We start from the raw sequence: 19,354 nt of genomic DNA on the forward strand, positions 1-19,354 counted from the left end.
TGCCATGGAGCTGGTGTCTGCTCGCGCGCATAAATTATGTAATTTTCCGCTGACCTTAGAGTGACGGCTTGAGCTGATCGAAATTTCTCTAGTTTGTCTTTCAATCTTTCATTCTTTCTCCGCGGGAAAACATGGTCGAGGCGGCTATTGCTAGAAATTTTGGATGGAACCTTTAAAAGGTACCATAATCTTGCTGTGTACCTAGTTTACACCTCAAATCAAGGCAAGAAAAAATCCGCGTGAAAACGGTTTGTCGCTATGGCTGGGTGCCAACAATGATGTCGGAAGATATAAACAACTATCTGAATGGGAGGGGCGTTTGTTTGAGAAGGGGGCTTATCAAAATAGTAGGGTTCTTACTTTAAAAAATAACCTCCTACTCGGCTAGTTGCCCATGAGAGAGAGCCCTTGTTAGAACAGATTGGTTAACCTTACATTGGCCGCCAAACATGAAGGAAAAACGATTTCTACTTAGGAAATGTCATACATGTAAATGTTTTCTTAGTGCAATGTTTTGAAAAATAATTTTCCCGAAATTGACTTCAAAGCGATCATCTTAGCGGTGCTTATTGCGAAATTCGGACCACTCAGGGAGCCAATCATAATTCTCGGTCTTGGACAGATCTAAAAGGTCTAAAAGTAAACTTGACAAAGATGACTGGAAAACAAATTGCAAATTCCTTTCTAGGTAAATCGCACTTTATTATGGTACGTGCACTATAGTGTAACAGTTGCTTTTCCTCATAAACTTAAAATGTACAAACAAATAATTCCATCTGACGTCATTGTAACTCTTCCTCACCAGTCCCTTTCTCGCTGGTCTCATCCACGTTGTGAATTGCCCCCAAAAAACCCTGCACGCGATTCCTCAGTTGACTTTCTACTTGGGTTTGTTCACTGAACAGAGTGTCAGAAAGACAGCCGCGCTTAAATATGGACAGCCTCTTCTTTCTGTGAGCATCTTTAGCCTGCTTCTCTTTTTCTGGCCTTTCGTCAGCACTGTTAGGTAACATTTTTGCATGAAAAATAACGTAATTGTTTCTGACCTCTTGCTTGTCCTCTGCCTTTATCGAAGCGCGATGATGCCTCTGCAGAGGCTTATGCTGAGTTCTCGGTGTGAGCGACTTTCGACAACTTGATAATCCATGTAAACTACTTTTTGGTAACGCAACACTTATCTTTCTGCCGCTTTTTGTTTTTGCTCCTCCATTACTATATAACGCTGCACCATGTAAGTTATTCCCTGTCACTTCAGCGTCTCTGTCGCCTCTTTTACGCTGCGTTAAGTGTTTTGCTTCGTTAGTGGTGCGCTGAGAGGCCACATGCTTCCTAAAAGAACATTCGCCTTCCGATTCTGGCGGGGGAACATCACGCCCTTTACCTCTTTCTTCTATTATGCGCGCAAAATCTTCGTTTTTCAACGTATCCCAGGAATTTGGCATCGATGACTTAATTTTGTTGTCCAAGTAGGCAATTCTGATCAGATCCCAACCATTATTAGGTGTGGTCGCGTCCTTAGCACTAATCGAATCATATTTCAAATTCTCATCTCCTTCTCTTTGATTTTCCATCATTGGGCTCTCTACATAAGCTTGATCTTGGCAGGCAGTAGAAAATTTAGAGCCATGATTGTCTGGTTCGGTGATTTTAGCTTCCTTTGGCTGCACTTGTACAAAGCTGGTTTCACCTCGTAGTAGATTTTGATGAGATGAGACCGTATCACTGTTTCCTCGCGATATTCCACACTGAGATGAAGTCAAAGGCAAATTGGCATTACAAGATTGGTGCCCACTGCTGTGTGATGTCTCATGCTCCGGCGAAGTTTGTATCAGATCAATGTCACTTGACGGCTCTTTAAGCGTTGCATTGGACAGACAAGTATCAATTGCGTCATCGACTGTGGTATCTGTTGTTTCTTTCTCTGTCCATGCAAACTTTACTGACGCCTTCTCCCTACCACCAGAGTGGGTCATCCCCTTGCTTTTCTCGGCGTATGAAGCTGAATTTTGAGAAATGTCAAGTTCCAACTTCTCCGGAGCATATTGTCGTGGGCCTGCACTAGGTTTCCTTTCCTTGTACTCTCCCGGTGCTCCCGTTCGGGATGCGACCCTTACTGGCGCTGAACGAATTCTTTTTTCTTTAATTGAAGTATTGCTTCCTAATCTACCAGCTTTGTCTGTTGAGCATTCGTTCAGCATCTCGGTAAGATGTTGTTGCTCCCAGGGATCAAACACACAACTGTCTTCTTGAGACAGAGTCAAACTAGAGACAGACTCGTGGTCGTCCGCGGGCGTCTTTCTGCGCGCATAACGCGCGCATCGTTGAAATCTCGAAAGAGTTTCCAAGTCATCTACAGCTTGTAGACTTCGCACCAGTTGACTCAATCTCTCAAGTGTACGGCGAGGAAGCTTTGCCTTGGTAGGCTGAGGTCCCGTGTAGAAGCGCTTTCTGTAAGAATCGGATTCTGTTATCAGACTGTCAGCAGAGAACACCCGATGACAATTCCAGTAATCGCTTTCGGTTTTCTTCATTTCTTTCTCGAGTACTTCTCTCTGCTGTCGAAAATTGCGTTTCATTTGTTTGGTTTCTACATCGATGATTTGCAGCTTATGTTCAAGTTTCCTTTGCTCTACCATGTTATTGTGGTAACTGGCGTAAGCGGCAGCCAAATCAGCCGGGAGGGCTTTCTCTTTCGCGGTCTTTTTTTTAACTTTAACTTCCGGTCTTAAGAGTAAGGGACAGTCCATTGAAAAAAGAATTGTTACTCAGCCAGCTGAGTAATTCCACCGTTATTCTTCATTTCTTGATTATTAGATTCAATAACTTAGCACTTAGCAAAGATTTTGTGTCCACAGTGTAAAACAGTAAAGCGCAGCTCACGGCAAGCGCGTGCAAAAGTTTCGTCACAAACGCTTAGTTCGTGGGTAAGTCTCGTGCAGCAGTTACAAAACATTGATGTCACAAAATATTTTTATTTTTGAGATTTTTTTCGGTTTTAAATGAAACCTCCCAAATAAAGGTAACTACAATTTGACAATAGGGTAAGTAAGAAACACTAAAAATATACTTAGATATAAACAGTTACTATATCTTTGTCCTCATTTGTTTTAATTTTGAATTTTTTTTTTCTAAGTGCCAAAAAGAGGAGCTTAAGTCAGACCGGAACGAACTAAACAACTCCTTGAACAAATATCCCTGACCAGTCCCGTCGGCTCCCGCGGTGAATGATCGGAGTCATAGGCACAACAGATTTTCAAATTTGTTTTCCAGTGGGTTACAGCGGAATATAGACCAGGGCGATGCATGGTCGTCACGGACACACCCCCAGTATCCTACGCTGAATCTCTTACGACTCACTCACCCAAAGAACCCTAAGAATGCGAAGGAGGCTATCACACCCATCCTGCTCCTATTTTAATACTCTTTCGCTGTCTCCAAAAATGTCAGAATTTGTGAAATACCCAAGCTAGCCGAAATTCCATTTGATTATGCCAAAATTCAAACCTCAAAAGGCAGTACTAGGATTTAGCAAGTCCTTCTACTGTTACTAGACATATACAAATGGCCTTAAATTAAAGAGTTTCTGATTAACAGACTTAAAAATTGAACCACCTACTAAGTAATAATAACAGTGGACTTTGTCAAAGTCCCTTGCGGTTAGCACTCGGGTTTTAAGCGTCGCGGACATTTTTATCGCTCTAGCTCGGCTTTCGCAGCTCAACTTTATTACTCTCATTTGAATCAGAGATTAGACACTAATTTGGCCCCATCTACAGAACGAAGCATAGATAACCGTGACAATAAACAGATTTATTTGCTTGATTTGTAGCAAGAAAGCTGTATCAAGGGAATGTCGACTAGAAAGCGTGGGCCCACAAAGGCGTAGTCGATTCTTTTTAAATAGTCTCTATAGCTAAGGAATAAGTGCATTCAGTTCTAAAACCAACATGAGTCATAACCCAGCTCGGCTAAAAAAAATAAGCGTGTACTGCATATACACTACTGTAGAGAGTGTTCTTTTAAATATCAGACAAATATGTACATGTTGCGCGCAAAACAGACAGACATTTTAAGGAAAACATTTTTTGATGTCTCTCACGTTAACTGTCGGACTACAACAGGCACTGTTTGAAATAAAGTTTAAAAGCAGCTGAAAAAAAGGTGGGAAACACTGAACCACATTCAATGTTTTTCGTATTCAATATGAACGTCGTAATCAAGTAAAGATTCAATCATATCATCACGCAATTCTTTTAGATGCAGTTAGAAGATAATTTCCAGTAACACTTTTTAGATGAGAACAGGGTTACGTCGTGAAATTTTTTTCCGATTACAGCGCAATAATAGCGGCAGCAATTTTCACCTACAGCCACGATCAGGTCATGATCGTAAATTAAATTTTTTGGGCGCGCGTGTTATAAACGTTTCCGGCAGTTCCATGCGGTATTTCATGCATGATATAAAAAGTAGCCTTTTTGTACGGTTTGGAACGTGCTAGAGTGAACGTACTTTGTAAAAAAATGATAATATAATACGGACACTCTTTTAAAATTCGCCGATATGGCCGATAAAGATCCGGGTGATTCTGATAACATTTTATTCTTCGTAATAATCCCAAAAGAGGTCTGGTCAAACACAGTAATTACAGACGGCGAGAGATAGGTAAAATACTTCATGGGTTTTTTCAAAGATCTCAGCCGAATATAACCGTGCGTTATATGATAAGGGTACATGATTGAAATATCTTTTGAACACCATTACTAAACAATACTATGAGCTCTATTTTGCGTTTAAGCAACATTCTACAAATTAAATATACAAAGTAAAGGACCCTCCGTCGTAATGTTTCAGGGGGAAGGGGTGGTTTTCACGCTAATAGATCCCCCAAATTAGCTCTGTTAGGGCCCGCTGTTTCTTCGGAGGCGGGAGAAGCAAATTGAAAACATATTTCACTTTAATTAATTTATTAATCAATCAGTCATCTCAAAACAACGGAAACAAAGTCCAGGGTCGACCGGAAGATTTCATTACTGAAAGTCGTGATCCTGGGTGGGTCGACTAAGGAGTAGAAGGCTAATTTAGCGGTTCCTTTAGGCTAATTAGGTTCAATAACCTTGTATTTTAATTGTGCAAATGGAGTTCTGTCGTCGTGCTGTAAGTTTGCAAATTTAAAAGCCTCTTTTTCTGATCTGTTTCTCGTTCTAGTTGCATGTTTACAGACCCCAGTCAAACTCAAGGTTATGTTGGAACTGTCCTGGAGAACAAGGAAGTAACACATGGCGTCACCGAGTTACTGGTTAGTCCTGTTTATCTCGAAATATCTGTGTCTAGCATATGTTGTGAGGGGCGTATATTAATTATCCCCTGAGAACTGGCGGTATCTATTTACGGGTGACCTCTGTTCCAGTGGGTGCAGACCGGTGAACAGACCTGTTTTTATACCACAGATGCATAATCAGTTCAGACGAATTATGTGTCTTACCTTTTATGTCTAGTAGCCGGAACGCACTAAGATTTCGTTTGTCTTGCGCTCTTCTTCGTAATGAGACACACAACCAGGCGCACTAAAAAAAACTTGCCTAAGTTCGTTGAGACGCCGGAACATGCTAGTCTGTCCCCCGACGTTTAATTTTTTGATACGGTTTTTTTCAGTCCGAGCGTGCGAGCTATAATAGGGGGCGGGAGAGCTAAAGCGAGCGCGGAGCGTGAAAGTGGCCGGGTCAGGCGTCTCCACTATGACTGATCGACTGTGTTCCGTGAAAAAAAAAAAAAAAAAAAAAAAAAAACTTGCCCCTCACAATGTCTGTTTCAGCATAATTAAGAGGGGATAGAGGGAGGCCCCACAAACTTAAATCGCACGAGTCCGGGTTGTATAGGTTGCGAGGACTGTTCAGTAGCAGATGCAGTTATTAACTGCACGCTTTCAGTAATCTACCCAGTTTTACTTAGGTGCTAGTAAGGGCACATAGTAAGCGCTTCCCCCAGACATTAGGGAGCTTAAGCAAACCACGACGACGCGGCAACGAGAACGTCACCAATGCAAACAAAATGTTTAATGAGCAAAAAAATGGTTGTGCACATGCGTTATAAGCCTTTGTACATTTCTTTCCCGTCGCCGTCCTCTGCAAAACAAAACAAAAAAACAGCAACGTGCGAAATGACCAAATTATGCGTAGTCTAAGGAACGCGAACAACGACGGTTAATTTTTCGTATTTCCATTTGGAATTGAACGCTGTCATTGCATATTTAGCCTGAGCACGTTTTTAGAGCCATTGGCACACTGAGCGGCGAAATTCGCTGGTAAAATATAAATTCATTTTTGACCAGGCGTCGTCGTCGTCCTTGCTTAAGATCCCTATTGAAGAACTTTATCCCTTTAAACATCCATGTACAGCAAGGACGGTGTAGTGGTTGTTTCTAAAGCAACCGGCCAACGAAATGAGCTGTTAATCACAAATGACGATTGAATATGCATGTGCCAGCCTTGAGTAGTGTCCCGTGTGCTGCTCCGATATAACATTTTTCTGTTTTTTCATTCTTCTTAGCTCAGCTCAGACACATATTATTGAATAAAGCGGCGATGAGATTTAACTACGAGCAGATCCCTTATGTACCAGTTGACAGATAAATGAGCAGGAATGTTGTTTATTTATACATAAACCTTTGTTTTTAAAAATTCTATTTATGTTTTGTTTACTTTCTGACATCTGTAGTCAGTGATACATGATGGCTTCGCCAAAATTAGTCGCCTTCTCCAGTTAAGTTTCTGTTTTTTTCAGGCATTAGTTCTGGTTCGTAGATGTCATTTCTGCAGAAGGCTCAAAGAAGGTTCTCTCAGCCAAGGTTCAGTTTAGCTATAACTCAAAAGCCGGGTAAACATTGTAGAGATTGTACGCAAGTTGAGTTTTATGCTGATCATGAAGAAAGTGTAACGGTGTGTGAATTTTCGATCGCGTTGCAAAGTTACGAAAAAGAAACTAAAACCGAAAACAAGACAAAAAAGAAGAAAAGAAAAAGAAAAACGGCGTGTAGTAGTTGATATCAACTGAGGATTTCAGATGATTCCGGGTGAAAATAATTATTCATGCTTTCAGTTACATTAATGCCTTGTGGAAGCACAGATGCTAATTTGCAAAAATACTTCATCAGCCTGTCCTTCTATTTTCGTCTATTTACCAGCAGGGGGTCACTTCAAGGACAAAAGCACAGCCAACTCAAACGCGACCACTATAAATCAAGAAGTTATAAACAAGTCTGTCCTCGATTATTTGAATGCAAGATGTCACTGGTTTCTGCCCCAGAATGCTGGTATTAACGCAACTAGACCAAATGTGATTTCTAGTGTAATGGGTAGATTCATTTGCGTCGGACAATTTTAAAATCAAGGAAAGAAACATAAAGATTTTTTAGGACAGAAACTGAAGCCAGCGAAGCCATCCGGCCCATCCCGTTGTCTGAACTTTGGCTTACAAGGAACGTACCTCATAACTGGGGTTACTAAAATTTGTATGATGTTTAGCTAAAATTAGATTTCTCTATCATCCCAGAGACTGCTCTGAAATTACTCTCTACAGGTAGATAGAGTATCTTTTGAAGCGTTCAATTTTTTCGTTTACTGTTGTGTTTCAGACAGTATGCCTTGTCCGCGGTGCCTGCCTTCATTTACACCTTATTTTTGCATGTTTAGCTGCTACAACATTTTAAGCAAACAACAAATATATAAATCAACTGACCGACTAACTGACTGACTGACCGACTGGCTGACCGACTGGCTGACTGACTGACTTACTGGCTGACCGAATGACTGGCTGACTGCTGGCTGACTGATTGACTGGATGGCTGGCTGGCTAACTGACAGGCTAACTGACTGACTGACTGACTGACTGACTGACTGACTGACTCAGCGACTTACTGAACGACTTACTGACTGCCTGACTGACTGACTGACTGAGTGACTGACTGAGCGACTTACTGAACGACTGACTGATTGACTGACTGACTCACTGACTGACTCACTGACTGACTGACTCACTGACTCACTGACTGACTGACTGAGTGACTGAGCGACTGACTGAGTGACTGACTGGGCGACTCACTGACTGACTGACTGACTGACTGACTGACTGACTGAGTTAACGACTGACCGACAGAATGACTGACCAACAGACTGACGGAATGGATGAACAAAACGAACGAATGGATGAATAATATGCATGAATAAAACAGTAAATATCTGTAATTATGCAAAACTGGATCAGTGAATTATGGGTTATTACATCAAGAGTTTTCATTGGCTTAGCGATCATGGTAAATAAGCAATTATACCGTGTTCCGACAAATATGGCAAGCGTACGAGTAATATTAAGGGGTATTTTTATTTTTTTCTGAAAAACTTCATGATCAGTAGAAATATTAAACTTACAGTAGTCCGACGTTTCTAATAATATTCTCAATATTTTAAGGCACGAGTGAATATCGAGGTGAATGTCTTACGTCGGAGTGCTGTTTTTAGTTTAGTGTTAGTTTGTTTTTCTATATTTTGAGGGCATTTTTTGTATATGGGGCATTTTTAATTGTTCCACTGAGGTTTGGTGGATACCGGGGGGGATGGTTGTAGCCAACGAGGCGAGTAGGGGAGAGCAGCTTCCTGTCCAACGCGCGTTCTCCGCGCGCTCTAGGAGCAGAAGCGATGATGCGGTTTTCATTGCAGGTCATGCGCATGTGCTATGTCTAGAGCGAGTGGTGAAGTGTCAGTCAACTGAAACCCAAATTCGACATCGTGTGGAGGCGGAGAGTGAGTTGTCCCGAGGATGGTTAAATACTAACTCGCTTTTCTGATCTAACCTTACTTGCTAGCGAGCTATGCTTGCCGCGGTTTATTATGAGCGGTGGTCGCTTTGACTTTGAAGATGGTGGAACTTATTGCGGAGAATGGAAAAACAGCAAAGCGCACGGATATGGCATCTGCACGGGACCGAAAGGACAAGCTCGCTATGAAGGCTCTTGGCACAACGGATTCGAACTCAGCGGAGTTTATGTTTGGCCAAATGGTCACCGTTTTGAGGGCGAATGGCTCAATGGCCGTAGACATGGACTCGGTGTTGAATACCGAGGAAAATGGACGTACCAAGGTGAATGGGAAGAGGGATTCAAAGCTCGGTACGGAATACAGAAATCAGAAAGTGGAGCTCGTTACGAAGGAAGCTGGACTTCTGGTCTGCAGGAAGGTTATGGAATCGAAATTTACGCTGACGGAGGTACGTTTTAGCTTAGCTGACAAAAATAGATTGCAGGAAAGTCATAATTTATGACTAATTTATCGCCAGACGAGTTCGATTTTACAGCGGTTGTAAAAGAATGATGGTCAAATTCGGAAGAAAATTAACTCAATTGATCATTTGTGTCAGTAGACAAGATACATTTACAACATTTGTCATTTCTTATTTTGGTAACTGCCTTAAGCGCTGTACTAAACTCGCTTAATTTCTTTAATATCTGTTCTTGTTACGCTGTACTAAACGGATTTTTCTGTTTTCGGGATTTCCTTCATCTGGATTTCGTGTGGGGGGAAAATCATTTCCCAGCTTTTTACTCTTTCCCACGCGTCACTTTGACAGTTCTTCGGTGCATTTTTTTCGCGAAATGTTGGCTGCTAATGGAGCTTATTTTGTGAATGTCGAACGTCGCCAAGGTCGTATTTTATGTAACAGTGATATCAATGTTTGTGGTGTTCCATAACATTTGATTGCAACTGAGATTCTTTGTAATATTGAATCAAAGCTTATTGCGGTGTGGCTAAAATTGAAATGAATCAGTGCGCGAGAGCCGGTCGACAGGAGTAAACATTCTGTCTGCTGGGCAAAGTTAAATCGGGAAATATTACATTTCTTAAAATACCCACAGTGATTATTTTATTCGAGACGAAACATCACAACTTAGACATAAGTTCAACACAATTGACAAAAGCAAACTTTGTTGCGCTACAAATTTGACAGAGCGGCATGCATTTTTATTTGTGGTGGATTTTTCTCGATTAGCGCTGAATCTTGCATCTTAATCGGTTTTAGCTGTTTTGTGAAATCTGTTATGCTTGACTTGTTCAACAGAATTCAAAATATCCGTGATCAGTGACTGTTTAATTCTTTCACTGACGCTCGGACAAGTATTAGCTTATCTGTTTCTCAAAAGTTTGGAATTCACGAAAGTTCCCTTAAACGATTTTGGCCAATTTGTTCATCGGCTGTTAGTGTATAAAAAGCTCAAATGGGCAGTAAAGACGGAACCGTAGCGAGATTTTGGTAGTTAGGGAAAGATCGGGCCCAAAATAAGTAAACACACTCCATCCTTGTGGATTTGTCGTCACTTTCTTCTCTGTACAAGCATTTACAGTCTGTCAACACGCTAAACGGCTGTTGATGTTTTCGGTGAGTGTTTTCGTCAACTTTTTGGACGTTTTGGCAGCGATTGATTTCGACTACGACGTTCTAGAACAAACGACAACTTTTCAGAAGCGGGAATGTTTAGCGCTGTTGGAGAGATCGCGGTTGATTGTGTTGTCAGCGCGCGCTCATTCTCCTGTGTCGCCATTCAGTGATTGCAAAGCTTATTTCAACTTCATAATAACTCAGTTTTAAAATGGATTGTGCTACGCTGTTTTCATTTTAACCGTGGATCGGTTCCAGAAAACAGTTAAAATTTCAATGACGCTCAAGGCATTAACAAGGTCGCGCAGGTGATTTTTGTTCCTGTCATGTCAGAACTCGAACGCCTTCGTGAAATCTACACCAGACATGTATTGTATTTCTCAGGGTTTTCATTTTGGCTAATTTTTCATTCTGTTTAAAATTGGCGATTTTAGTTTGTTTCTCTGTCCTTGTTGTGATTTCTTTCCTATACATATTTATTTTTCTTTCATTTCGCGTTATTTTTGTCATATCGCTTAAATCAGCTGATCTTAGAAGTTCAGCTTTGTTTTTTGATGGTTGAATTTCATTTCTGGGTAGTAGTTTCCTTTGTGCTTAAAACTTCCTGTACAGTTCTGCAAAGTTTTCATTGTGGACGAATACTGCATTGGCATGCGCATGTTATATAAATTGATCCAATTTGCGTAAATGTCTGAACAAAAGAGGCCAAGCATTAGGTGGTTTCATAGTAATTGTCATTTTATAGAGTGTCCACCGGCCAATGCGTGCATGGAGATTGAACAACCAAAGGAAAATACTTGACCTGTATTGCAGGATTTTGAAAAGGGAGGTGGACATAGGAAGGGTGCATTATTTTCTCAGGAGGAGCTTCCTTGCCTGAAAGGCAGTCACATGCCTGGGTGATCTTTCAAGCACATGCAACTGTGGAAACAACAAAGGTTTTTTGTAACCCTAAAGCGCTATTCTATTTCAAACCTACCTTTCACCCTTGGTGATTTTGAAATAAAACACATTAGTAGTCCTACACTCATAAGTAGTCTGCAATTTGAGTTTGTGTTTACAGTTGATAGTTGATATGGTAACAGTTTGGGTTCAGGTTTCATTGGCAAGATATAAGCAAGCTGCTTTCTAATTTTGTGCGCCGCAGGTCTAGCATCTCCCACTGAGGTATTAAATGAGCTTTGCAACAATCTGTACTTTGTTGAGGAGTGAAAGGCAACCTTTTGTGGTCTAAATGATCAAAATTAACCGTCAATGAAGCATTTAATAGCTTTTGTGGCAATTCAGGCCTGCATTAAACAAGCAAACAGGTGGAAACCGGTTTATCTAAAATATAAAGCTTCTATATGTAGAAACCAAGGTTGTGGATTGGGGCCAAAACTGATGTAATGGTCGGTAAATTTGATTCAGGTCCTTATATAATTTATTGAGTTTGTCATATAACCAAATATGTGACATTTCAAGAACTAAACTTTTAGATATTATAATTATGTTCACAATGTCTCTTGGTGAGATGATTGTTTTGTTTACCTTGACTGCTGACTCAGTGTGAGCTGCTATTCTTGTGACAATAATATTATTGTTAACTCTTATTACCCTGTTAAGTGTTCTGAGCTGTCTTGAAATTTCTTGCAAAAATCTTAAGAGGAGAGAAGAGCTGTAAGACAAGGCAGCCATAGGAAATTAAACTGCATTCAAGAAAAAGAAATTAAGCAATGCTTATATAAATTAAATGTTCACGGAATTGTTTGTGCTACTGCTGGTCGGTATGGTTTGATGATGCCATGTGCATTCCCTTTATTTTGTGGAGGGGATCACATACTGAGTGCAGTCTATGTAGCTTATTTTCCTGTATCAACCTTCCACTAATTCATACCACAGGTTTAAGTCCACATTTTGGCCTAGTAGCCCATCAGGCTGGTGGTTTTTTCATGTTTTCTTACCCTGAAGCAACTAGGCACATTTCTACTCTCCTTGGATAGGATGCTAGTCAATTGTATGGCTGCCTGTGCAGGATTGTCATAAAGTTTTCAGTCAACTGTAGCCTTGATCTTCACACCTGCAACAAACTTGTTGTCTTTTGGGTGAATTGTATCAACTATAGTCCAGTTCATCCGTAACATCAAGGGCCCATTAAACATACTCGGCCATAGCAGGTGTTATGGATTATGGCCCTTATTGACAGCCTTGCCTGTAGCATATAATTCACCAGTATCTTAGTATACATGTAGGTCCAGAGAGTAGGCTCATTTATCTAAGGTTTCTAAAGTACGTAGAGTGGACTGTGGATTGAATTTTCCAGGTGGGAGCCTTGGGGTGCCTTCCATTTAACCAAAAAATTCTAATTCTAAACAGGGGCAAATGGTACGGAAGGTTCCTTGAAAAGTTTCCCAAAATTCCATGGCATACCACAAGAAGGCATTGCATAGCTGTTTTATACCATCAGAGTAAGAGAAAAATTTTGAAATCCACTTGTCCATCGGACAACCATCAAAGAGAATTTGGTTGTCCGAGACCCAAAAGTGCTTGTTCAAAAAGATATGTTCAAACTGTATTTAGAAATAAAATCAATTCAACATGTGGCTTTTGGTGTATTTTAATTTATAGCAATGTTAATTGTGAACTATTTACAAGGGTACAAATGTTATTAAAGATTAAAAAAACCCAAACATTTTCGACTTTATTACAAGTAACTCACCTTATACCCAGTCCCTGCAGATACGATGACTTAATTGACTCAAAAACATTCAAGTGTTTTTTTCTTTTTAATGACATTTTAAGCCTTGCAAGTAATTTTTTTCTTCTGAACCTAAAGCGAATATCATTGCGTTTTCTCTTCTTTTGATAATCCTGCTTTGCAAGGACCTTGCCTTTCTTCTTGCCATAACTACTCGAAGACTCAGTTGATTCTTTGCTCGATTCTTTGGTTGACTGGTTTGGAAGGAAAGCAAACAGCGTGGACTGACGCTTTTGAGATTCTGCCATTATTGACTCAAATTTAGAGCCTGGGGATTAGTCTTAACAGGCCTGGTTACTAAGGCCAGATGAGGTCACCGAAACAAATGAATGGCTGTAGAATAACAAAATTTATAGGAATCTTTACACTTATTTTGTCAAGTTAAAGGTTTGCTGTTATTACTGTTAGACATATTTCAATTCTACTGCAACTTGAACCTCATCTCATCTCAGGATGATAAAATCCTTTAATCAATTTAAAAGCAAAGTTAGACACGGCATTCATGGAAAACAGGATTAGTTTAATATTTAAATTAGGATTTACTACTTCAATTTTTATTAATTAGTATTTAGCATGGACTGTTTATTAGTAGTTTATTAGTATTAATTTTTTTTTGTTTATATATATATAACTTTAAATATTAGTATTACCTGATGATTTTTAACCGTGTATAAAGAAACGTTAAATAAAAATAAAATAAATAAAGAAGTCAATTTTCCTCTGTTTCTGTAGTTGTTTAGACATCAGAAATGTGCTTGTCCCACGGACAAGTCATGTTTAAGATTTACATGTCCGAACTAAATTTCTACTTGTCCCGGACAATCAGACATAGGTTTTGGCGCACCCTGACCATGCAACAGATTTCCTGTATTCTGATTGGCTGTATTTTCCATGACATGGTATAAATACTTTTAAGTTGCTAGTCAGTGTACCTGTTGGCTCAAATCCACAGGCTCAGTCAGTTCCCAGTGTATGGAATTTTGTGTTAACTGGTAAATGTTTTCTTCCCTAAGCTGATTTAGAAGCACTGTAAACAGAAAAAAAAAATCATAGTCATCAATTTCCTAATTTGTTTTCTTTTTCAGGATACTACTATGGACAATGGAAAACAGGAATGCGCTCCGGGTATGCTATACGGAGTGGCGAAGTTAAACGAGAAAGTAGTACCACAAGGCATTACAAGCGTTGCATCTCTAGACAAACAACTGTGGATAACTTTAAATCTAATGGTGTGCTCCCTAATAGTAGTCAGAACAATAGAGCTATTCCATCGCACAAGAAGACCCCCTCACAGACTTCTGATATCCAGTCACCAACTCCAAGATCACCCAGTGATCCAGAGAATGCTAGTCAAACAGGATCAATGAACAGTACTGTAGGCAGCGGGTCGGCACAGTCTTACACCGTGGAAACTGTTGATTCAAATGGGCAAATTGAAAGGGCAACTAATCGCTTGATAGAGACGTATAAAGGAGAGTGGAAGAATGACAAACGCCATGGATTAGGTATCATAGAAGACACTGATGGGTTTAGCTATACCGGCGAATGGAGTGAAAATATGCGTCATGGTTTGGGTGTAGCTTTCTTTCCAGATGGAACAAAACTTGAAGGAGAGTGGAAAAATGATGAGTTGGTTACAGATGTGAAAAAGAAGGGTCCATTAGTTTCTCTTGTTACTAGATTCAAACAACGACTCAGAGTTATCTGTGAGGGAGCCCAAGATGCAGCAGAGAAAGCAGAGCAGAAGTCTCAGATTGCATTGTCCAGAGCTGCGGCATCACGGGACAAAGCTGCAGATGCCATCAGTGCTGCTGAGAATGCTGTTTCAGCAGCAGCTGTAGCTCAAAAACGAGTCCGGGCAATCATGTCTAAAATGAAAGACAAAACATAGAGGAGAAGATGCTGTTTTGCTGTGACAGAATATTTTTTGAGGCCGTTTCCCGGGGGATGTTTAGCACCTCACTTAGCGCCCCATTAACATGTATTGCCACAAGGGAATATCAACCATATACCCAAGCACAGTGTGGACTCATGTGGAAAACTCAATTCATGCATGGCTAGTACACTAGCTTGCTTTGGTGGCTAAAACAATGACAACAGATGTCAAGCTACACCATGTTACTTTGGACGTGCACTACCCACAAGGCTCTCTTGTGCAAATGATTATATACAGCTTTAGAAGTTCATAATTCTGTCTGATAATGTTGAAAATTACATGTGTCTGATACATGTATGCACTTTACTTTTTTCTGAAAGCTTAGGAACTATATAGTAATAGTGTTCATGGTTTAATTGCTAAGATTTTGGCATTACTGGTAGTGAATTTGTAGAAAATTGTGGCACAGCTAGCAACAATCTTGAGAAAGCTACAGTTTGTAAAGAGTCAGGTGTTAGGTGTAATTAGCAGTGCCCTAATGAGGCATACATGCACATGTACACTGTGCATTTTTCATTACGGCAGTCATTGCGAAGGACTTGTTTTCCTTGACGTCTGTCCTCGCAGACTACATTAGTGACAGACAAAGAGATCTTAGAAAGAGAGGTTGCTAATAGCAGTAGCGTTTTGGAAGTAATTTTCTAAAAGAGCTTTTTTGTTGCAATATTGTGTTAGACAAGTTTAGTGAAGACCAACTGTATTTACAATTAACCTGCTTAAATATAAGAATGCTAAATTTTGAAATGAATTTGCTTGAATTTAGGTCCACTATCTACAGAAAAGCTGCAAAAACAGAAAAAATTCATCTAAAAGCTCACATTTGGTACACAAAGTACATTGACTTCATTGTTCCTGGTGTTTAGGTTAGCAGTATTTTTATACTTAAACAGAATTTTGAAATTATGTCACATCTTATGGCATCATAAGAATGTCTGATGTGAAGGTAATTCCAGAGTGCCATAGAATGTCGTTTGTTAATGGTAGTCAACTAGAATATGTTAAGCGTTTGATGATTTGCACACAAATGTTGTTAGGTTTTATAGTTGGCATTATAAGTGGATATATTTGCTCTTTGGTATCACAGAATGCAAAAGTGTCAGATGTTTGGCTTATTTTTAACATTTAATTGGCCAAAAAAAATGTAGACTTTAATTTATTTGTGCATGTGTGTTGTATACAAAATACACATGTAATATCAAATGGTTTATCCAAACAAAATTTGTTAATTTTTGTACCAGATAGTTCTTTTCATGTATTTGAATGCAGTTACCTATTCAATTTGGCGAAAAAATATTTGAAGCCATTATACAAGCAAGGCACAAGGTATTGTGAATGCTTTGGCACAGAGAACTTGGCATTGCAGTGTTGTTAAGTAAGCATTTTTTAAATGTTGAAAAGCAGAAAAATTTAATAGGTTTCTCTTTTTTCTTCTTCAGCATTCTCTGTGCCCTAAGAATTGTTTCGAAGAGTGTTTATTTTTGTGCCAGTGTACCAGCAAACTTGTAGCAGTGCTGAAAGATGGAAAGTAGAACACAGTACTTGTATTTTGTAGACTCAGAGCGGAAACAGGAACTCCATATTTGTTAAGAAGCAATGCTATGGTTTGTTCTTTGTAATTCTGTATCCTTAGAACTGCATTCTCCAAGTTCATTGCAAAGAACATTGGAAACACTGCATATCATTGGGAACAGGTTTTTAGCCAGATGGGTGTCCAGGGATCCTGTGGACGGCCACTTGTTAAAGAAAACTGTTTCATTTTTCATATGTTGCCTTATAAACTGTTCGTTTGAGCAGGCCTTTTAGCACATTTTGGACGTGCACTTTTCAAATCCTGACTAAAAGCCTGATTGGGAAAATGCCCTGAACTCTCAAGGTACTGTTGTGACCTCATACTACTGCTAAAACAGTTGTCACCCTTTATTTTCAGTGTTGTGCAGTGATCTGGTATTTACCAACAGCTATTAAAACAATGCCAGGTTGAAAAGGTTTCTACACAGTAAAAATTAATGATTGTCTAGGATTGATAGTATTAGTGCTTTTCACTCTTTTGAAAATGAACAAAAATTAAGACTGCTTGAAAGCAAAACATTGAATATTTGACTGTCGAGTGAATGTATAAGTGTTTTTTTAAACAACAGGTTAGCTGAAGTTTACAAACATTTTTCTTATTCCTTTTTCGGGTAATCTAAATGCTTGCACCTTTGGAGTATCGGTGACGTTTTAGCCCTAGTTATTTTAGAAATGATTAGCATGAGAGAAAAACGAAATGCATGAATTATGATGGCTTTATTTTTGTATCAATTAGTTGTAAATGGCAAAATGATGGGAATAAAGTATTTTTATAGAGAGAAACAAGAGTGTTTGGATCTGTTTTATACTCTTAGATATATTTTACTTAACCATGAAACAATATCTTATAGTGCCTACATGTATTTAGAAAACACAAGATAACAATATTTTCTACTTGAAAGTCTATTAATGTAAAATATTTTAATGTAAAACTACTTGCATATTGCAAAGCTCCAGCCATGAATTGTTCGTTTTGTGCAGTATCTGCATGTGCATGATGTCAGTTGTTATCAGATGTTGAATATTCATGAAGACTGTTGTATAATAATTATGGCAAGTATAAACAATTATTGGATGAGGTTTTTGTGATATCCGGAATAATCAAGATCGAGGTAAGTGTTATCAGCTGAAGCTGAAGGCTGAGGCTGATAACACTAACAAGACCTTGATTATTTCGGATATCACAAAAACTGAATCTCATAATTGTTTTATTATACATTGTGTTAAGGAAAATAACAACAAATGCATTATATCGCACCAAACACAGTTTATTTTCGACAAGCCATGTTCTTATGTGAACTTGACGTTGCTCTTGGAAATCATGCACTGCGCGCACAGCCTACAGATTATCTACTAATCTGCCAGCAGATTAGTGAATAATCTGTAGGTTGCACTGTTTCCCAGAGTTAACTGTAGGCTTTTAGCCAGTGAGAAGACAGATGGTGACTACAATGTCTAATAATGCTGATTATCGGTTACTGTTAATAGTCTTTTTCCAGGTCACCTATAACTGTTATTAAGCTAAAGTCTGCATATGAGCCATGTGGCCCAGCAGTCTGGCACTTATCTAGCAACTAGGAGACTGAAAGTATTTCTACTCCCCCTGGGTGGGATGTTAGTCTATTGCAGGGTTATCCCCCAGCATTAGATTCATTGCAGGTACCCAATTATACTCCTGAGTGGAGAGAGACACAGTGGGAGTAAAGTGTCTTGCCCAAGAACACAACACAATGTCCCTAGCCAGGGCTTGAACCTGGACTTCTCAATCCAAAGGCGAGCACACTAACCACGAGGCCATTGTGCCTCCACTTACAATAGTTATTTGTCACTAACAATTACGAAATGATCCAGCTAGACCTGCCATCTAAAATTCTCTGCCACCTCAAACTGAAACCCATTTTCATGGGATGGTTTTTAAAGTTTTCAGTCATTTAGTAGAGCTTAATCTCTTTGATCTCAAGTCCCTTGCTATCTAAAGGAAGTGTAAATGTCTGTAGGCAAATTTAAAACCCCTCACCTCAATGTGCAGTAATTATGAATAACCAAGAAAAACGTTGCACAGCCTATTGTAGTTATTACTATGTAGTGCTTTCAATATGACCTGGCACTTGCCAGAGTTGCAGTGGATATTCTGTTGTGCATATTGCCAGAGAGCCATGTTGTTGAGTTAGCAGTTTTCAAAAATTGTCGTGGGTGTCTCTTATTGCATTCTGACGGGTGCTTCACCAGGGCAACTGCCTACTTCAAAACTTATCAACAGCAATGCCTGTGAGACCATGTTTTGGAATGAAAGAAAATTCACCTGTAATGAGGACACTTATTGATCAGACTGCAAGCTACCATCAATGTCAATTAAGTCAGACACTTAATGATCTTGTTCTCAGCTATGGTAACATTGTAGTCCAGTTCTGGCCCTCTCTCTGTTGTGTAATATACGCTCTTGCATCACAGAGAGTGGCCACAACTCAACTATGGCTGGATTGTTACATTTGCAGCAATGCCCATGGATTGCCAAAAACACATCGAGAACAAGAATACTGCTGACTCCAGAATCAAGAATTGAACTGGGAATGAGTTGTTAGCAATAACTGAGGGTCGGCCACGGTAATCAAGGTTTGACTGCATGCCTAAAATACTAACTTTGAAGAAAAACATTGCAGCTAATGAGGACCAAGTTTTTCTGTGTG

The 19,354-nt window shown here is 39.5% G+C and overlaps 2 protein-coding genes across 2 annotated transcripts in view; one reads left to right on the forward strand and one right to left on the reverse strand.

Moving 5' to 3' along the window:
* Nucleotides 1–8,715: 8,715 nt before the first annotated feature.
* On the forward strand, nt 8,716–17,453 carry LOC110061945 (junctophilin-3-like). The gene is made up of 2 exons (XM_020768812.2): nt 8,716–9,258; nt 14,248–17,453. Exons 1-2 carry the CDS (start codon nt 8,883–8,885, stop codon nt 15,051–15,053), a joined length of 1,182 nt encoding a protein of 393 aa, XP_020624471.1. The 5' UTR covers nt 8,716–8,882; the 3' UTR covers nt 15,054–17,453.
* A 461-nt stretch (nt 17,454–17,914) lies between these two features.
* LOC110060926 (uncharacterized) overlaps nt 17,915–19,354 on the reverse strand; it is a 4,232-nt gene continuing 2,792 nt past the window's right edge. The window contains exon 1 of the mRNA XM_089298545.1: nt 17,915–19,354. This exon is cut by the window's right edge and continues 2,792 nt beyond it. The gene's annotated coding sequence lies outside the window, so the exon portion shown is untranslated.

The sequence above is a fragment of the Orbicella faveolata genome, unplaced genomic scaffold (genome assembly GCF_042242905.1).
Source record: "Orbicella faveolata isolate gen_17 unplaced genomic scaffold, um_ofav_v1 contig_3, whole genome shotgun sequence".
Classification (NCBI taxonomy): Eukaryota; Metazoa; Cnidaria; class Anthozoa; order Scleractinia; family Merulinidae; genus Orbicella; species Orbicella faveolata.